This window comes from Coregonus lavaretus (genome assembly GCF_964263955.1).
Source record: "Coregonus lavaretus genome assembly, chromosome: 6".
NCBI classification, from domain to species: Eukaryota; Metazoa; Chordata; class Actinopteri; order Salmoniformes; family Salmonidae; genus Coregonus; species Coregonus lavaretus.
The window spans coordinates 60532291-60552504 of NC_139993.1; the positions used below are offsets into that span (position 1 = coordinate 60532291).

Genomic DNA, 20214 nt, shown 5'->3' on the forward strand with positions numbered 1-20214 from the left:
TACACAACACCATCATCCCGGAAACCCTAGACCCACTCCAATTCGCACACCGCCCCAACTGATCTACTGATGACGCAATCTCAATCGCACTCCACACTGCTCTTTCCCACCTGGACAAAAGGAACACCTATGTGAGAATGCTGTTCATTGACTACAGCTCAGCATTCAATACCATAGTGCCCACAAAGCTCATTACTAAGCTAAGGACCCTGGGACTAAACACCTCCATCTGCAACTGGATCCTGGACTTCCTGACGGGCCGCCCCCAGGTGGTAAGGGTAGGCAACAACACATCTGCCACGCTGATCCTCAACACTGAGGCCCCTCAGGGGTGCGTACTTAGTCCCTTCCTGTGCTCCCTGTTCACCCACAACTGCATGGCCAAGCATGACTCCAACACCATCATTAAGTTTGCTGATGACACAACAGTGGTAGGCCTGATCACAGACATCGATGAGACAGCCTTTAGGGAGGAGGTCAGAGACCTGACAGTATGGTACAGGACAACAACCTCTCCCTCAATGTGAGCAAGACAAAGGAGTTGATCGTGGACTATAGGAAAAGGATGGCCGTACAGGCCCCCATTAACATCGACGGGGCTGTAGTGGAGCGGGTCGAGAGTTTCAAGTTCCTTGGTGTCCACATAACCATCAAACTATCATGGTCCAAACAGACCAAGACAGTTGTGAAGAGGGCACGACAACACCTTTTCCCCCTCAGGAGACTGAAAAGATTTGGCATGGGTCCCCAGGTCCTCAAAAAGTTCTACAGCTGCACCATCGACAGCATCCTGACCGGTTGAATCACTGTCTGGTATGGCAACTGCTCAGCATTTGACCGTAAGGCGCTACAGAGGGTAGTGACTAAGGCCCAGTACATCACCGGGGTCAAGCTTCCTGCCATCCAAGACCTACAGTGAGGGAAAAAAGTATTTGATCCCCTGCTGATTTTGTACGTTTGCCCACTGACAAAGAAATGATCAGTCTATAATTTTAATGGTAGGTTTATTTGAACAGTGAGAGACAGAATAACAACAACAAAATCCAGAAAAACACATGTAAAAAATGTTATAAATTGATTTGCATTTTAATGAGGAAAATAAATATTTGACCCCCTCTCAATCAGAAAGGTTTCTGGCTCCCAGGTGTCTTTTATACAGGTAACGAGCTGAGATTAGGAGCACACTCTTAAAGGGAGTGCTCCTAATCTCAGTGTGTTACCTGTATAAAAGACACCTGTCCACAGAAGCAATCAATCAATCAGATTCCAAACTCTCCACCATGGCCATGACCAAAGAGCTCTCCAAGGATGTCAGGGACAAGATTGTAGACCTACACAAGGCTGGAATGGGCTACAAGACCATCGCCAAGCAGCTTGGTGAGAAGGTGACAACAGTTGGTACTATTATTCGCAAATGGAAGAAACACAAAATAACTGTCAATCTCCCTCGGCCTGGGGCTCCATGCAAGATCTCACCTCGTGGAGTTGCAATGATCATGAGAACGGTGAGGAATCAGCCCAGAACTACACGGGAGGATCTTGTCAATGATCTCAAGGCAGCTGGGACCATAGTCACCAAGAAAACAATTGGTAACATACTACGCCGTGAAGGACAGAAATCCTGCAGCACCCGCAAGGTCCCCCTGCTCAAGAAAGCACATATACAGGGCCGTCTGAAGTTCGCCAATGACCATCTGAATGATTCAGAGGAGAACTGGGTGAAAGTGTTGTGGTCAGATGAGACGAAAATCAAGCTCTTTGGCATCAACTCAACTCGCCATGTTTGGAGGAGGAGGAATGCTGCCTATGACCCCAAGAACACCATCCCCACCGTCAAACATGGAGGTGGAAACATTATGCTTTGGGGGTGTTTTTCTGCTTCACCGGATCAAAGGGACGATGGACGGGGCCATGTACCGTCAAATCTTGGGTGAGAACCTCCTTCCCTCAGCCAGGGCATTGATAATGGGTCGTGAATGGATATTCCAGCATGACAATGACCCAAAACACACGGCCAAGTCAACAAAGGAGTGGCTCAAGAAGAAGCACATTAAGGTCCTGGAGCGGCCTAGTCAGTCTCCAGACCTTAATCCCATAGAAAATCTGTGGAGGGAGCTGAAGGTTCGAGTTGCCAAATGTCAGCCTCGAAACCTTAATGACTTGGAGAAGATCTGCAAAGAGGAGTGGAACAAAATCCCTCCTGAGATGTGTGCAAACCTGGTGGCCAACTACAAGAAACGTCTGACCTCTGTGATTGCCAACAAGGGTTTTGCCAACAAGTACTAAGTCATGTTTTGCAGAGGGGTCAAATACTTATTTACCTCATTAAAATGCAAATCAATTTATAACATTTTTGACATGCGTTTTTCTGGATTTTTTTGTTGTTATTCTGGCTCTCACTGTTCAAATAAACCTACCATTAAAATTATAGACTGATCATGTCTTTGTCAGTGGGCAAACATACAAAATAAGCAGGGGATCAAATACTTTTTTCCCTCACTGTATATACTAGGCGGTGTCAGAGGAAGGCCCAAGAAATTCTCAAAGACTCCAGTCACCCAAGTCATAGACTGTTCCCTCTGCTACCGCATGGCAAGCTGTACCGGAGTGCCAAGTCTAAGTCCAAAAGGCTCCTTAACAACTTCTACCCCCAAGCCATAAGACTGCTGAATAGCTAATAAAATGGCCACCTGAACTATTTACATTGAACCCCCCCCCCCCCCCCCCTTTGTTTTTACACTGCTGCTACTCGCTGTTTATTATCTATGCATAGTCACTTTACCCCTACCGACATGTACTAATGACCTCGACTAACCTGTACCCCCGCACATTGACTCGGTACCCCGTGTATATAGCCTTGTTATTGTTATGTAATTTTATTGTGTTACTTTTGATTTGATTTTTTACGTTAGATTATTTAGTAAATATTTTCTTAACTCTATTTCTTGAACTACATTGTTGGTTAAGGGCTTGTAAGTAAGCATTTCACGGTAAGGTCTACGCCTGTTGTATTTGGCGCATGAGACAAAAAAACATTTTATTTTATTTTATTTGTGATAAGACTAAGCAATTAGCCTATTAAAATGTTTATCTGACTCCATTAGATAAATAGGAATATGCAAAAGACTACAGTTGAGCTACAGGAATAAACTATTATTGTGGAGGCGATACTTTCCTGCCGTCATATCTAAGCCAATATGACAACAATCTCTATGAAAATGTGCAAATCAACTTCATTGGAGGTAAACAACACATTCCCCATCTCTTGTCATGAGCCATCCGGCTGTTACCGAGAACCACATACCGGATTTTTAACAGGGTCATTAGCAATTATGACTCGTTTCAGGAAACTAGTTGTATGTCGTGGGTCACTACTTCACAGGAGAGCCATTTGAACGTAAAATAAAAATAAAAATAAAAATGCTTTTTTGGCAGAAATGCCTTCTGGAACATGTGAACTTTCATGTGCCTTAATAACAAACTTGTATGCCATCTGTAAATACGAATAAAATTTTAAAAAATACGAGCCTAGTTGGTTAAGCCACAGAAAAAGACAGCAACCTTCCCACTAGCCATGATTGGCTGAGATAATGAGTGGGCTGGACATGCCGAGAGAGGAGAGAGGATTGGTCTGCCATATCGAAGGCTTCTGTCTATTTGAGCTGGTCAGTGTGTGTAGGTAATCCTGTCTAACGCGGCTTTTAAAAACATTTATCATGTAGTGGAGCTGCATTAGTGTTGCTCTCCACTTTCTGGAGGATCGAGTTTTGAAATAAGTGGAATTAGAGAATGATAGCTAAAGAGATGGAGAAAAAAAACCTGTCTCCGGATTACATCTTCAAACAAAGGGCAACCGTGCATGGCATCCGTGACAGGGAGACAAGTCCATCATGCATGATGATGTATGCAGGTAAGATAGCCTAGCTAGCTACATTTTCAGATATGACATGTTTCTAATTCTGACAGAATGTGGTTTCATTTCAAGTTAAAGTGTACTGTTAAGTAGCTAGCTAATGTTACCTGGCTGGCTCGCTAGATAACGTTACGTGTATGATGTTATTATTCGTATCTCAGAGACGTTTGCTTGGCTAGTTAGAGCCTAATGTTAGCTGTCTGGCTTGCTAGCTAACATTATGTGTATGATGTTATTATTCGTTTCTCAGATCCATTTGCTTGGCTAGTTAGAGCCTAATGTTAGCTAGCTAACATTAAACCTGGTTGGGTAGCTACCACTACCAGCAGATTCATGCAAGGATATACCACAAACCCCCAAGGTGCCTTATTGCTATTAAAAACTGGTTACCAACGTAATTACAACCCGTGGTATACGGTCTGATACACCATGGCTTGCTATCTGTCTCATGTTGTACCGATCATCAATTCTGTTGAATTGTCAACTGGACTAAATTCTTATGAGGAAGATTTTGCCGTTCAGAATGCCATGTTTATGACTGTTGATGTTCACAGGAATCTCCAAATGCTATGTTGAACGAGCACCATGGATTAAGGAGGGGGAGGAAAACTGACAGCTTCTCTCTACCACACCTTCACCAAGTCATACAATATTTGCCTCATGAACAATTGTAACATCTTCTGAAATAAATACAGAATTATTGTAGTTAATTCTGTTTCTAATGTTTTTTATGCTGGATGTGAGTAATTTGGCAAGTCTATAGTATAATGTATTGATTTGGAATGTTTATTAAATATCTATTCTGTCACAACTCACTTTCATTATTTTATGTTGCCTTTTTTAATGTTTGCTAAAATTATGTATGTTTTGAACTGTTACTTTTTACATGCTGAAACAGTCTCATTAGTTTTGGGCTAGACTATGATCAGTAAACAGTCTCATTAGTTTTGGGCTAGACTATGATCAGAAAACAGTCTCATTAGTTTTGGGCTAGACTATGATCAGTAAACCGTCTCATTAGTTTTGGGCTAGACTATGATCAGAAAACAGTCTCATTAGTTTTGGGCTAGACTATGATCAGTAAACAGTCTCATTAGTTTTGGGCTAGACTATGATCAGTAAACAGTCTCATTAGTTTTGGGCTAGACTATGATCAGTAAACAGTCTCATTAGTTTTGGGCTAGACTATGATCAGTAAACAGTCTCATTAGTTTTGGGCTAGACTATGATCAGTAAACAGTCTCATTAGTTTTGGGCTAGACTATGATCAGTAAACAGTCTCATTAGTTTTGGGCTAGACTATGATCAGTAAACAGTCTCATTAGTTTTGGACTAGACTATGATCAGTAAACAGTCTCATTAGTTTTGGGCTAGACTATGATCAGTAAACAGTCTCATTAGTTTTGGGCTAGACTATGATCAGTAAACAGTCTCATTAGTTTTGGGCTAGACTATGATCAGTAAACAGTCTCATTAGTTGTGGGCTAGACTATGATCGGTAAACAGTCTCATTAGTTTTGGACTAGACTATGATCAGTAAACAGTCTCATTAGTTTTGGACTAGACTATGATCAGTAAACAGTCAAATTAGTTTTGGGCTAGACTATGATCAGTAAACAGTCTCATTAGTTTTGGACTAGACTATGATCAGTAAACAGTCTCATTAGTTTTGGGCTAGACTATGATCAGTAAACAGTCTCATTAGTTTTGGACTAGACTATGATCAGTAAACAGTCTCATTAGTTTTGGGCTAGACTACGATCAGTAAATGTCTACTACCCAATTTAAAAAGTTGTTGATGAATGAAATTAGCACCGTTTCAGAACATGGACAATGTCAAAGAATAAGCAGGCAAATGTACAGCCTGTCAATGACAAAATAAACGGTGCAGAGGTAGCCTTAAGATTACATTAGATATTTGCATTTTAACAAAATATTACCAGAGCATCTGCTAAATTACTAAAATGTAAATGTAGAATAATAATGGTAGAAAAATAACATGACAAAACGCCGAAAATAAGGTCTGAGATTAAGACGGGTTTAGAAGATCTTTTACTTTTTCATCTATGAGATAATATCAGTCATTTAACATGACCTTTATGAATTATGAAGCCTTTATGTGCTTTTCTTTTCAATACATAAAGGCTTACAAATCACACAATATGACGTTAGCTGATGAAGATTCTGTCATAGAGGAAAACGTATAACATTTTCTAAGCCTGTATTTACCAAATAAGTTGTTTTCGTTGATTATCAAAAAACCTACAAAGACGCCGCTCATTACCCCATAGGCTGTCGAACGAACCATGCCGGAGTTAGTGCTTACAAAAAGACGCCATTACTATTTCGCTCTATAGCTGGGGCAGGGAGCTGGCTGGATGTAGTGGCGCCCCCTGGTGGCCTTGACTGTGGGCGGGGGTCGACCCCCGGTGGGTTTCCCCAGCCCGTGCAGGGAGCTGTCTGAATGTAGTGGTGCTCCCTGGTGGCCATAGGCGGGTGGTTAGGACCCCTCCGGGGATTGGCCCCCCCTCACTTGGCCCTCTCCCCCCCATTTCCTTCGGGCAGGGAGCTGGCTGGATGAAGTGGCCACGGGCGGGGGTCGGCCCCCCCCATGTCCGGAGGTCAGCTCCTGCTCTCTGGGCCGGCCCCAGCCCTATCTAGGTGTATTTAGTGGCACCCCCTGGTGGCCACAGGCGGGGGTCGGGCCCTCTCCGGTGGTCGGCCCACCAACATTCGTCTCTGGCAGTCTCCCCGCTCTTCCTGGTGTAGAGAGCAGCGTGGATGTAGTGGCACCACCTGGTGGTCAGGGGCAGGGGGTCGGCCCCCCTCTCCCTGGGTAGGCCCCATCCTTCTCTGGCCCTCTCCCCCGATCTCCCTAATGCAGGGAGCTGGCTGGATGGAGTGGCGCCCCCTTGCGGCCTTGGCAGCGGGCGGAGAAGTTTACTAAGTGTTGGTAACAGGCTGATTGGTTGGGTATTTGAGCCAGTAAAAGGGGCTTTACTATTCTTGGGTAGTGGAATTACTTTTGCTTCCTTCAGGCCTGAGGGCACACACTTTTTAGTAGGCTTAGATTGAAGATATGGCAAATAGGAGTGGCAATTTCGTCCGCCATTATCCTCAGTAATATTCCATCCAAGTTGTCAGACCCCGGTGGCTTGTCATTGTTGATAGAAAACAATTGCTTTTTCACCTCATCCACTCTCACCTTATGGAATTCAAAATTACAACGCTTGTCTTTTATAATTTGATCAGTTATACTTGGATATGTAGTGTCAGCGCTTGTTGCTGTCATGCCTTAGTTGGTAATGTTGCCAATGAAAAAGTCATTAAAGTAGTTGGCAATATCAGTGCGTTTTGTGATGAATGAGCCATCTGATTCAATGAATGATGGAGCTGAGTTTGCCTTTTTCCCCAAAATGTCATTTAAGGTGCTCCAAAGCTTTTTTACTATCATTCTATTTATCATTTATATTTGTTTCATAGTATAGTTTCTTCTTCTTTTTATTCAGTTTAGTCACAAGATATGATCAATACATGTTGATGATTTTACAATGTCCTGAAATTTACAGTGTCCTGCTATGAAAAGTATGTATACAGCCTTATTCAAAAATGTATTATTATTATTATTATTATTATTATTATTATTATTATTATAGATTTTTGTCAATCTAAACACAATACCCCACAAGCAAAAACATGTTTTTAGAAATTTTTGCAAATGTATAAAAAATATGAAACTGAAATATCACATTTACATAAGTATTCAGACCCTTTTCAGTACTTTGTTGAAGCACCTTTGACAGTGGTTACAGCCTTGAGTCTTCTTGGGTATGACACTACAAGCTTGGAACTCCTGTTTATGGGGAGTTTCTTCCATTCTTCTCTGCAGATCCTCTCAAGCTCTGTCAGGTTGGATGGGGAGCGTCGCTGTACAGCTATTTTCATGTCTCTCCAGAGATGTTTGATCGGGTTTAAGTTTGGTCTCTGGCTGGGCCAAGCAAGGACTTTCAGAGACTTTACATTTTTACATTTTAGTCATTTAGCAGACACTCTTATCCAGAGCGACTTACAATTAGTGAGTGCATACATTTTTCATACAGACTTGTCCTGAAGCAACTCCTGCGTTGTCTTGGCTGTTTGCTTAGGGTTGTTGTCCTGTTGGAAGGTGTACCTTCGCCCCAGTCTAAGGTCCTGAGCGCTCTGGAGCAGGTTTTCATCAAGGATCTCTCTGTACCTTGCTCCGTTCATCTTTCCCTCGATCCTGACTAGTCTCCCAGTCCCTGCCGCAGAAAAACATCCCCACAGCATGATGCTGCCACCACCATGCTTCACCATAGGGATGGTGACAGGTTTCTTCCATATGTGACGCTTGGCATTCAGGGCAAAGAGTTCAATCTTGGTTTCATCAGACCAGATAATCCTGTTTCTCATGGTCTGAGAGTCCTTTAGGCGCCTTTTGGCAAACTCCAAGCGGGCTGTCATGTGCCTTTTACTGAGGATTGGCTTCCGTCTGGCCACTCTACCATAAAGGCCTGATTGGTGGAGTGATGCAGAGATGGTTGTCCTTATGGAAGGTTCTCCCATCTCCACAGTGGAACTCTGGAGCGCTGTCAGAGTGACCATCGGGTTCTTGGTCACCTCCCTGACCAAGGCCCTTCTCCCCCTGTTGCTCAGTTTGTCCGGGCCAGATCTAGGAAGAGTCTTGATGGTTTCAAACTTCTTCAATTTAAGAATGATGGAGGCCGCTGTGTTCTTGGAGAGTTTCAATGCTGCAGAAATGTTTTGGTACCCTTCCCCAGAGCTGTGCCTCGACACAATCCTGTCTCGGAGCTCTACAGACAATTCCTTCAACATCATGGCTTGGTTTTTGCTCTGACATGCACTGTCAACTGTGGGACCTTTATATAGACAGGTGTGTGCCTTTCCAAATCATGTCCAGTCAATTGAATGTACCACAGGTGGACTCCAATCAAGTTGTAGAAACATTTCAAGGATGATCAATGGGAACAGGATATACCTGGGCTCAATAAAAAAAGAAAATATATATACATTTGCTAAAATAAAAAAACAGAGTTTACTTTGTCATTATGGGGTATTGTGTGTAGACGTTACAGAATGTCGAAAAAGTGAACGGGTCTGAATACTTTCCGAATGCACTGTACATTGCAAAATGAATGGATTAACATAAAAGGCATCAATCTTAAGTTACAAGGCAATATTGACATTACAAGGCATTATTCTAGGCATGATCAGAGAGACCAATGCTTGTGCCATGGTGCGTAGATCATGGGAGAGGGAGAGAGAAAGAAAGAGTGAGAGTGAGAGTGTATCTCACCAGCACAGGTCAGGAGCAAATAACAAAGAGACAATGAATCTAAGACCCTTTATAACATCTGAATTATTTGGATTCAAAATCGGAGTTGTTGACCAATAGTATTACTGTAAAATTAACCTCCAATCAAATATCAAACCTAGATGATGTAATGACAACAGAACCTCTGCTTCTCAGAGGTGAGACAGATAGGGGTTTGAGGAATCAACACAGAGAATGCTGAATTCCTGAGAAGACAATAAAACCTTTTGCATAGAGTGTTGATAAGAGACTTCGGGGGCTGGGTCGTCCTACACCTCTCAGCCCCATTATCCCTTCAGGCAAAGCGTGAATACAGGACTAAGATTGAATCCTACTACACCGGCTCTGAAGCTCGTCGGATATGGCACGGCTTGCAAACTATCACGGATTACAAAGAGAAACCCAGCCGTGAGCTGCCAAGTGACATAAGCCTACCAGACGAGCTAAATGCCTTCTATGCTCGTTTCGATGTATGCAACACTGAACCATGCATGAGAGCACCAGCTGTTCTGGACGACTGTGCATTTGTGCTCTCCGTAGCTGATGTGAGTAAGACCTTTAAACAGGTTAACATTCAGACTGATTACCAGGACGCGTACTCAGATCATGAGCTGACCAGCTGGCAAGATCTTCACTGATATTTTCAACCTCTCCCTGACCCAGTTTGTAATACACTATATATACAAAGTATGTGGGCACCGCTTCAAATTAGTGGATTTGGTTATTTCAGCAACACCCGTTGCTGATAGGTGTATACCATCGAGCACACAGCCATGCAATCTCCATAGACAAACATTGGCAGTAGAATGGCCTTACTGAAGAGCTCAGTGACTTTTAACGTTGCACCATCATAGGATGCCACCTTTCCAACTAGTCAGTTCGTCACATTTCTGCCCTGCTAGAGCTGCCTCAGTCAAATGTAAGTGCTCTTATTGTGAAGTGGAAATGTCTAGGAGCAACAACGGCTCAGCCAGTAGGCCACACAAGCTCAGAAAACGTAAAAATTGTCTGTCCTCGGTTGCAACACTCACTACTGAGTTTCAAACTGCCTCTGGAAGCAACGTCTGCACAAGAACTGTTCGTCAGGAGCTTCATGAAATGGGTTTCCTTGGCCGAGCAGCCGCACAGAGGCCTATGATCACCATGTACAATGCCAAGCGTCGGCTGGAGTGGTGGAAAGCTCGCCGCCATTGAACTCTGGAGCAGTGGATATAAGTTCTCTGGAGTCATGAATCACGTTTCATCATCTGGCAGTCCTGACGGACTAATCTAGGTTTGGCGGATGCCAGGATAGCGCTACCTGCCCCGATGCATAGTGCCAACTTTACAGTTTGATGGAGGAGGAATAATGGTCTGGGGCTGTTTTTCATGGTTCGGGCTAGATGGTTTGCATTACAAAACCACCTTGGTCCACACAGAAATGGTTTATCGAGAACCCCATCGAGCACCTTTGGGATGAATTGGAACGCGGACTGCAAGTCAGGCCTAATCGCCCAACCTTAGTGCCCAACCTCACTAATGCACTTGTTGCTGAATAGAAGCAAGTCCCCGCAGCAATGTTCCAACATCTAGTGGAAAACCTTATCGCAGGAAAGTGGGGATGAACTCCATATTAGTTTCCATGATTTTGGAATGATATGTTTGACGAGAAGTTGTCCACAAACCTTTGGTCATGTAGTGTACCTACATGTTTCAAGCAGACCATTATAGTCCCTGTGCCCAAGAATGCCAAGGTAACCTGACAAAATGACTACCCCCTTGTAGCAATCACATCTGTAGCCATGAAATGCTTTGAAAGGCTGGTCATGGCTCACATGAACACCATCATCCCAGAAACCCTGGACCCGCTCCAATTCAAATACCACCCCAACAGATCCATAGATGAATACCCTTTCCCAGCTGGACAAAAGGAACACCTATGTGAGAATCCTGCTCATGGACTACAGCTCAGCGTTCAACACCATGGTGCCCTCCAAACTCATCACTAAGCTAAGGACCCTGGGATTGAACACCTCCCTCTGCAACTGGATCCTGGACTTCCGGAGGGGCCGCCCCCAGGTGGTAAGGGTAGGCAACACCCTATCCACCACACTGACCCTCAATACAGGGGCCCCTCAGGGGTGCCACACTGACCCTCAATACGGGGGCCTCTCAGGGGTGCGTGCTTAGTCCCCTCATGTACTCCCTGTTCACCCAAGACTGTGTGGCCACACATAACTGCAACACCATCATTAAGTTTGCCGACAACACAATGGTGGTAGGCCTGATCATTGACGATGATGAGACAGCCTATAGGGAGGAGGTCAGAGACCTGGCAGTGTGGTGCCAGGACAACAACCTTTCCCTCAAGTTGAGCAAGACAAAGGAGCTGATTGTAGACTACAGGAAAAGGAGGGCCGAGCATGCCCCCATTAACATTGACAGGGCTGTAGTGGAGCGGGTCGAGAGCTTCAAGTTCCTTGGCGTCCACATCACTAAGGACCTATCGTGGTCCAAACACACAAACACAGTCGTGTGGAGGGCACGACAATGACAATTCCCCCTCTGGAGGCTGAAACGATTTGGCATGGGACCTCAGATCCTCCAAAAGTTCTACAGCTGCACCATCGAGAGCATCCTGACTGTTTGCATCACCGCTTAGTATGGCAACTGCTCGGCATACGACCGCAATGTGCTACAGAGGGTAGTGGTATGGCCCAGTTCATCACTGGGGCCGAGCGCCCTGCCATCCAGGATCTCTATACCAGGCGGTAACTTTAACTTCCTGACTGATGTCTTTTTCCTCCAAACATTACGATGGTCAATAGTGTCAAACAGTTCTATTTTTGTTTCATCAGACCAGAGGACATTTCTCAAAAAAGTACGATCTTTGTCCCCATGTGCAGTTGCAAACCATAGTCTGGCTTTTTTATGGCGGTTGTGGAGAAGTGGCTTCTTCCTTGCTGAGCAACCTTTCAGGTTATGTCGATATCGGACTCGTTTTACTGTGGATATAGATAATTTTGTACCTGTTTCCTCCAGCATCTTCATAAGGTCCTTTGCTGTTGTTCTGGGATTGATTTGCACTTTTCGCACCAAAGTACGTTAATCTCTAGGAGACAGAACGCAATCTTTCCTGAGCGGTATGACGGCTGCGTGGTCCCATGGTGTTTATACTTGCGTACTATTGTTTGTACAGATGAACGTGGTACCTTCAGGCGTTTGGAAATTGCTCCCAAGGATGAACCAGCCTTGTGGAGGTCCACAATATTTTTCTAAGGTCTTGGCTGATTTCTTTTGATTTTCCCATGATGTCAAGCAAAGAGGCACTGAGTTTGAAGGTAGGCCTTGAAATACATCCACAGGTACACCTCCAATTGACTCAAACGATGTCAATTAGCCTATCAGAAGCTTCTAAACCCATGACATCATTTTCTGGAATTTTCCAAGCTGTTTAAAGGCACAGTCAACTTAGTGTATGTAAACTTCTGACCCACTGGAATTGTGATACAGTGAATTATAAGTTAAATAATCTGTCTGTGAACAATTGTTGGAAAAATGACTTGTGTCATGCACAAAGTAGATGTCCTAACCGACTAGCCAAAACGATAGTTTGTTAACAAGAAATTTGTGGAGTGGTTGAAAAACTAGTTTTAATGACTCGAACCTAAGTTTATGTAAACTTCCGACTTCAACTGTAACTGTGTAAAATGCACACTAAAGGAGCAGTAGGTGTCTATAGTTTGTCCTATAGCTAGACTAAGTGCCAAACCCCTGCTTTCAGTTAAGAATACATTTTAAGTAATTAGTTTTAGCTAAAACGCTATACCCGGGACTTAGCGAGTGTGACTCACCCATGAGGGAGCTGTCTGGTCAATTAGATAGGGAGGACCAGCCGCTAGCAGAAGTGTCATTTGGCATGGGGTCCTCAGATCCTCAAAAAGTTCTACAGCTGCATCATCGAGAGCATCCTGACTGGTTGCATCACCGCATGGTATGGCAACTGCTCGGCCTCCAACCGCAAGGCACTACAGAGGGTAGTGCTTAAGGCCCAGTACATCACTGGGGCCAAGCTTCCTGCCATCCAGGACCTCTATACCAGGCGGTGTCAGAGGAAGGCCCTCAAAATTGTAAAAGACTCCAGCCACCCTAGTCATAGACTGTTCTCTCTGCTACCGCACGGCAAGCGGTACCGGAGCGCCAAGTCTAGGTCCAAAAGGCTTCTCAACAGCTTCTACCACCAAGCCATAAGATTCCTGAACAGCTAATCATGGCTACCCGGACTATTTGCACTGACCCCCACCCCCACCCCCACCCCGTCCCCCTTTTTTACTCTGCTGCTACTCTGTTTATTATTTATGCATGGTCACTTTAACTCCACCCACATGTACATATTACCTCAATTACCTCGACTAGCCGGTGCCCCCGCACATTGACTCTGCACCGGTACCCCCTTGTATATAGCCTCCCTACTGTTATTTTATTTTACTGCTGCTCTTTTTTTTGTTGCTTAAAACTTTTTTTATTTGTTTTACTTTGCATTGTTGGTTAAGGGCTTGTAAGTAAGCATTTCACTGTAATGTCTACACCTGTTGTATTCGGCGCATGTGGCAAATACAATTTGATTTGATTTGATTTGTTTTACCCAGTGGCGGAACGTACCCTGCGTGAACGATGGGAAACCATGCAGTAAGAGCCGCACATAACAAAATAGTACAGAGCGGACTATAGATAAATATTGGATGGCTCGTTGGTGTTGTACACAAAAATAGCCCCCGCTGACGCATGGTATACCACGTCACAAACTACCCGTGATGTGTAATCAGTAAAAAAGAGTGAGCGAACCTCTGTGGCAAGCAGGGATAGATCAAGAGGGGACCCGGTTGATAAAGTGGAGCTCAGGGCTCAGGGCTCCACTGCTAACTCATCTCAAGTTAGGAAGACAGGGAGGCCCTCTCATCGGGAAAGAGGCTCATACTTCCGGATAATCAAGGCCTACAACGCGCGGTGGGAGTTGACCCACCCTGTAAGGTCAAGAGAAAATCCACAGGTGAAGCTAGTAGGTCCGTCAGGGAGGCGGCCGGTACTAGTCGCCTCGACACTTCTGGCAGAGTCTTATCCAGCTGGCCGTACACCTCAGACAGGACAAGACCAATCGCAACAAGCACAAAGAGTCTCAACTTCCACAGCAACCATACCAAACACCGTTGCCAGTGTACCAAAGCTGGATAAAGGCATAGCCTCGGGAAGTAGTTTGGGTGGGGGTGCTGCGTTTGGGTGGGGGGGGGGAAAGGTTTTTGTCCGCACTGCAGACAGCTATATCGGTCTGCTAATGCAGGACTATTAAAAGGCCAAGTGCACTACTTTTGCAAACATGTCTATGTTTGGTTCAGATTTGGTCTGGTCTGAACCGGCCTTGATTTGGTCCAAACATAGATGTCTATAAATGAAGTATTTTCAACTTTCATTCAAAACCGAAAATGAAACTGATTTCAATGTCCGGAAAATACGTCTTTTCAACTTCAACGTCTGGAAAAAATGTATTTTAGACGTCTTTTCAACGTAATTCTGCTGACTGAGACTATTCTAGTTTTGCTGATGAAGCAATGTTTTGGTCTCGCCTAGGGTGGCAAAATGGCCAGGACCAGCCCTGAATGCAGGAGAAGTAAAGGCCCAGTGCACTACTTTTGTGAAGAATATACAGTACCAGTCAAAAGTTTTAGAACACCTACTCATTCAACGGTTTTTCTTTATTTTTACTATTTTCTACATTGTTGAATAATAGTGAAGACATCAAAACTATGAAATAACACATATGGAATCATGTAGTAACCAAAAAAGTGTTAAACAAATCAAAATATATTTTCTTTTTGAGATTCTTCAAATAGCCACCCTTTGCCTTGATGACAGCTTTGCACACTCTTGGTATTCTCTCAACCATAGCAGCTGTACAGATCGCAATGACTACAATGAATGGCTAAATTAGTTCTGGACACTAAGGGTCTGTGGAGCTCCTCCTCTTAACTCTATCCAGGAGTGTATAATACACTGCTCCATACACTCCCCTCCAGGCTCCTCCTTTCCACCACATCTTTTAGGTAAAAACAGTGCAATGTGGGCTAATGTGTGAAAATAGCAATAGCTGATGTGATAATGCATTGCAAAAGGTACAGTGCTATGGTAATACAGTACCACTGACATAGGACTTACAGGTACTTTATTTTAGGGGACTGAAACATAACTGGTAACTACCTGGTGCCAAGGTAACGGTACCCAGTGGTACGGGTTCAAATGAATCAAAACAATCAATAAGTAATAGGATATAATTGTGTAATTACCATCTTACCATGTAATTTCTTAGTAAATACCAGTTACTTTCTGTAGTGTAAAATACAGTCCTACAGACTTACCCTGGCACTCGATTGTCTGATTCCACTCTCCGTTCTTGCAAGTTGCTTTTCCTCTTGAGCCTTGGTTAGGGCCGCTAAGGCATCCATAATCTATTTGGTCCCCATTTTCATATCGCTCTCGGTCAGGAATCAGCAGCATTCTCGTGTCTGCACCCTCAGGTTTACTACAGTAATCTGCAAGTGAAGCACGTACATGGATCAATAACCTCCTCCATACAGTCTTCTGGCTCCTCCCTTTCCACCACATCTTCTAAAAACAATGTGTTACTCTGTGTGGAAATAGCAATCCAATTGCAGGGCTAGACATTAAAGCTTATCCGGGACAAGTGAAAAGAAAATAGTCGGGCAAACAAAATATAGATTTAAGTTGTCCAAATGGACAAGTGCATTTAAAAATTAAAAATCACAATATCAAACAATTACTCCGATCAGAATTGGATGCGATGTGTTGCACACTGTTCTCACTATCTCTGCAGAGTCCATCAGAATACAGTGGGGAAAAAAAGTATTTAGTCAGCCACCAATTGTGCAAGTTCTCCCACTTAAAAAGATGAGAGAGGCCTTTAATTTTCATCATAGGTACACGTCAACTATGACAGACAAAATGAGAAAAAAAATCCAGAAAATCACTTTGTAGGATTTTTAATGAATTTATTTGCAAATTATGGACAAAGGACAAGTGTGACTACAGCTCAGCGTTCAACACCATGGTGCCCTCCAAACTCATCACTAAGCTAAGGACCCTGGGATTGAACACCTCCCTCTGCAACTGGATCCTGGACTTCCGGAGGGGCCGCCCCCAGGTGGTAAGGGTAGGCAACACCCTATCCGCCACACTGACCCTCAATACAGGGGCCCCTCAGGGGTGCCACACTGACCCTCAATACGGGGGTCTCTCAGGGGTGCGTGCTTAGTCCCCTCATGTACTCCCTGTTCACCCACGACTGTGTGGCCACACATAACTGCAACACCATCATTAAGTTTGCCAACAACACAATGGTGGTAGGCCTGATCATTGACGATGATGAGACAGCCTATAGGGAGGAGGTCAGAGACCTGGCAGTGTGGTGCCAGGACAACAACCTTTCCCTCAAGTTGAGCAAGACAAAGGAGCTGATTGTAGACTACAGGAAAAGGAGGGCCGAGCATGCCCCCATTCACATTGACAGGGCTGTAGGGGAGCGGGTCGAGAGCTTCAAGTTCCTTGGCGTCCACATCACTAAGGACCTATCGTGGTCCAAACACACAAACACAGTCGTGTGGAGGGCACGACAATGACAATTCCCCCTCTGGAGGCTGAAACGATTTGGCATGGGACCTCAGATCCTCAAAAAGTTCTACAGCTGCACCATCGAGAGCATCCTGACTGTTTGCATCACCGCTTAGTATGGCAACTGCTCGGCATACGACCGCAAGGTGCTACAGAGGGTAGTGGTATGGCCCAGTACATCACTGGGGCCGAGCGCCCTGCCATCCAGGATCTCAATACCAGGCGGTAACTTTAACTTCCTGACTGATGTCTTTTTCCTCCAAACATTACGATGGTCAATAGTGTCAAACAGTTCTATTTTTGTTTCATCAGACCAGAGGACATTTCTACAAAAAATACGATCTTTGTCCCCATGTGCAGTTGCAAACCATAGTCTGGCTTTTTTATGGCAGTTGTGGAGAAGTGGCTTCTTCCTTGCTGAGCAACCTTTCAGGTTATGTCGATATAGGACTCGTTTTACTGTGGATATAGATAATTTTGTACCTGTTTCCTCCAGCATCTTCATAAGGTCCTTTGCTGTTGTTCTGGGATTGATTTGCACTTTTCGCACCAAAGTACGTTAATCTCTAGGAGACAGAACGCAATCTTTCCTGAGCGGAATGACGGCTGCGTGGTCCCATGGTGTTTATACTTGCGTACTATTGTTTGTACAGATGAACGTGGTACCTTCAGGCATTTGGAAATTGCTCCCAAGGATGAACCAGCCTTGTGGAGGTCCACAATATTTTTCTAAGGTCTTGGCTGATTTCTTTTGATTTTCCCATGATGTCAAGCAAAGAGGCACTGAGTTTGAAGGTAGGCCTTGAAATACATCCACAGGTACACCTCCAATTGACTCAAATGATGTCAATTAGCCTATCAGAAGCTTCTAAACCCATGACATCATTTTCTGGAATTTTCCAAGCTGTTTAAAGGCACAGTCAACTTAGTGTATGTAAACTTCTGACCCACTGGAATTGTGATAAAGTGAATTATAAGTTAAATAATCTGTCTGTGAACAATTGTTGGAAAAATTACTTGTGTCATGCACACGGTAGATGTCCTAACCGACTTGCCAAAACTATAGTTTGTTAACAAGAAATTTGTGTAGTGGTTGAAAAACGAGTTTTAATGACTCGAACCTAAGTTTATGTAAACTTCCGACTTCAACTGTAACTGTGTAAAATGCACACTAAAGGAGCAGTAGGTGTCTATAGTTTGTCCTATAGCTAGACTAAGTGCCAAACCCCTGCTTTCAGTTAAGAATACATTTTAAGTAATTAGTTTTAGCTAAAACGCTATACCCGGGACTTAGCGAGTGTGACTCACCCATGAGGGAGCTGTCTGGTCAATTAGATATGGAGGACCAGCCGCTAGCAGAAGTGTCATTTGGCATGGGGTCCTCAGATCCTCAAAAAGTTCTACAGCTGCATCATCGAGAGCCTACTGACTGGTTGCATCACCGCCTGGTATGGCAACTGCTCGGCCTCCAACCGCAAGGCACTACAGAGGGTAGTGCTTAAGGCCCAGTACATCACTGGGGCCAAGCTTCCTGCCATCCAGGACCTCTATACCAGGCGGTGTCAGAGGAAGGCCCTCAAAATTGTCAAAGACTCCAGCCACCCTAGTCATAGACTGTTCTCTCTGCTACCGCACGGCAAGCGGTACCGGAGTGCCAAGTCTAGGTCCAAAAGACTTCTCAACAGCTTCTACCCCCAAGCCATAAGACTCCTGAACAGCTAATCATGGCTACCCGGACTATTTGCACTGCCCCCCCACCCCATCCTTTTTACGCTGTAAAATAAGTATTTGGTAACCTACAAACAAGCAAGATTTCTGGCTCTCACAGACCTGTAACTTCTTCTTTAAGAGGCTCCTCTGTCCTCCACTCGTTACCTGTATTAATGGCACCTGTTTGAACTTGTTATCAGTATAAAAGACACCTGTCCACAACCTCAAACAGTCACACTCCAAACTCCACTATGGCCAAGACCAAAGAGCTGTCAAAGGACACCAGAAACAAAATTGTAGACCTGCACCAGGCTGGGAAGACTGAATCTGCAATAGGTAAGCAGCTTGGTTTGAAGAAATCAACTGTGGGAGCAATTATTATGAAATGGAAGACATACAAGACCACTGATAATCTCCCTCGATCTGGGGCTCCACGCAAGATCTCACCCCGTGGGGTCAAAATGATCACAAGAACGGTGAGCAAAAATCCCAGAACCACACGGGGGGACCTAGTGAATGACCTGCAGAGAGCTGGGACCAAAGTAACAAAGCCTACCATCAATAACACACTACGCCGCCAGGGACTCAAATCCTGCAGTGCCAGACGTGACCCCTGCTTAAGCCAGTACATGTCCAGGCCCGTCTGAAGTTTGCTATAGTGCATTTGGATGATCCAGAAGAGGATTGGGAGAATGTCATATGGTCAGATGAAACCAAAATATAACTTTTTGGTAAAAACTCAACTCGTCGTGTTTGGAGGACAAAGAATGCTGAGTTGCATCCAAAGAACACCATACCTACTGTGAAGCATGGGGGTGGAAACATCATGCTTTGGGGCTGTTTTTCTGCAAAGGGACCAGGACGACTGATCCGTGTAAAGGAAAGAATGAAAGGGGCCATATATCGTGAGATTTTGAGTGAAAACCTCCTTCCATCAGCAAGGGCATTGAAGATGAAACGTGGCTGGGTCTTTCAGCATGACAATGATCCCAAACACACCGCTCGGGCAACGAAGGAGTTGCTTCGTAAGAAGCATTTCAAGGTCCTGGAGTGGCCTAGCCAGTCTCCAGATCTCAACCCCATAGAAAATCTTTGGAGGGTGTTGAAAGTCCGTGTTGCCCAGCGACAGCCCCAAAACTTCACTGCTCTAGAGGAGATCTGCATGGAGGAATGGGCCAAAATACCAGCAACAGTGTGTGAAAACCTTGTGAAGACTTACAGAAAACGTTTGACCTGTGTCATTGCCAACAAAGGGTATATAACAAAGTATTGAGAAACTTTTGTTATTGACCAAATACTTATTTTCCACCATAATTTGCAAATAAATTCATTAAAAATCCTACAATGTGATTTTCTGGATTTTTTTTCTCATTTTGTCTGTCATAGTTGACGTGTACCTATGATGAAAATTACAGGCCTCTCTCAACTTTTTAAGTGGGAGAACTTGCACAATTGGTGGCTGACAAAATATTTTTTTCCCCCACTGTATATGATTATATTGCATTGAGAGGCACGAGCGGTCTTTCAATCACATGTAGCCACGTGTGCACATTTGTTGATATTCCTTGTTACAGCAGAT

The 20214-nt window shown here is 44.3% G+C and overlaps 2 protein-coding genes and 2 long non-coding RNA genes across 6 annotated transcripts in view; 2 read left to right on the forward strand and 2 right to left on the reverse strand.

The window, feature by feature from the left end:
* Positions 1–20214, forward strand: part of LOC311130648 (complement factor H-like) — a 264401-nt gene that overhangs the window by 144884 nt on the left and 99303 nt on the right. The gene's annotated exons all lie outside the window — the stretch shown is intronic.
* LOC311130649 (coagulation factor XIII B chain-like) overlaps positions 1–20214 on the reverse strand; it is a 121194-nt gene that overhangs the window by 64797 nt on the left and 36183 nt on the right. For all 3 annotated transcript variants that reach the window (XM_084163442.1, XM_084163440.1, XM_084163441.1), the window contains exon 9: positions 15656–15829. In XM_084163442.1, the coding sequence (XP_084019568.1) occupies positions 15656–15829 (174 nt within the window). The remainder of the gene's footprint in view (positions 1–15655; positions 15830–20214) is intronic.
* LOC311130657 lies at positions 2205–4728 on the forward strand. Its single transcript, XR_014613371.1, has 2 exons — positions 2205–3910; positions 4468–4728. It is a non-coding gene; the product is annotated as an uncharacterized lncRNA (long non-coding RNA).
* LOC311130658 lies at positions 5947–13544 on the reverse strand. The gene is made up of 2 exons (XR_014613372.1): positions 8631–13544; positions 5947–8510 (listed from the first exon to the last, which is right to left on the reverse strand). It is a non-coding gene; the product is annotated as an uncharacterized lncRNA (long non-coding RNA).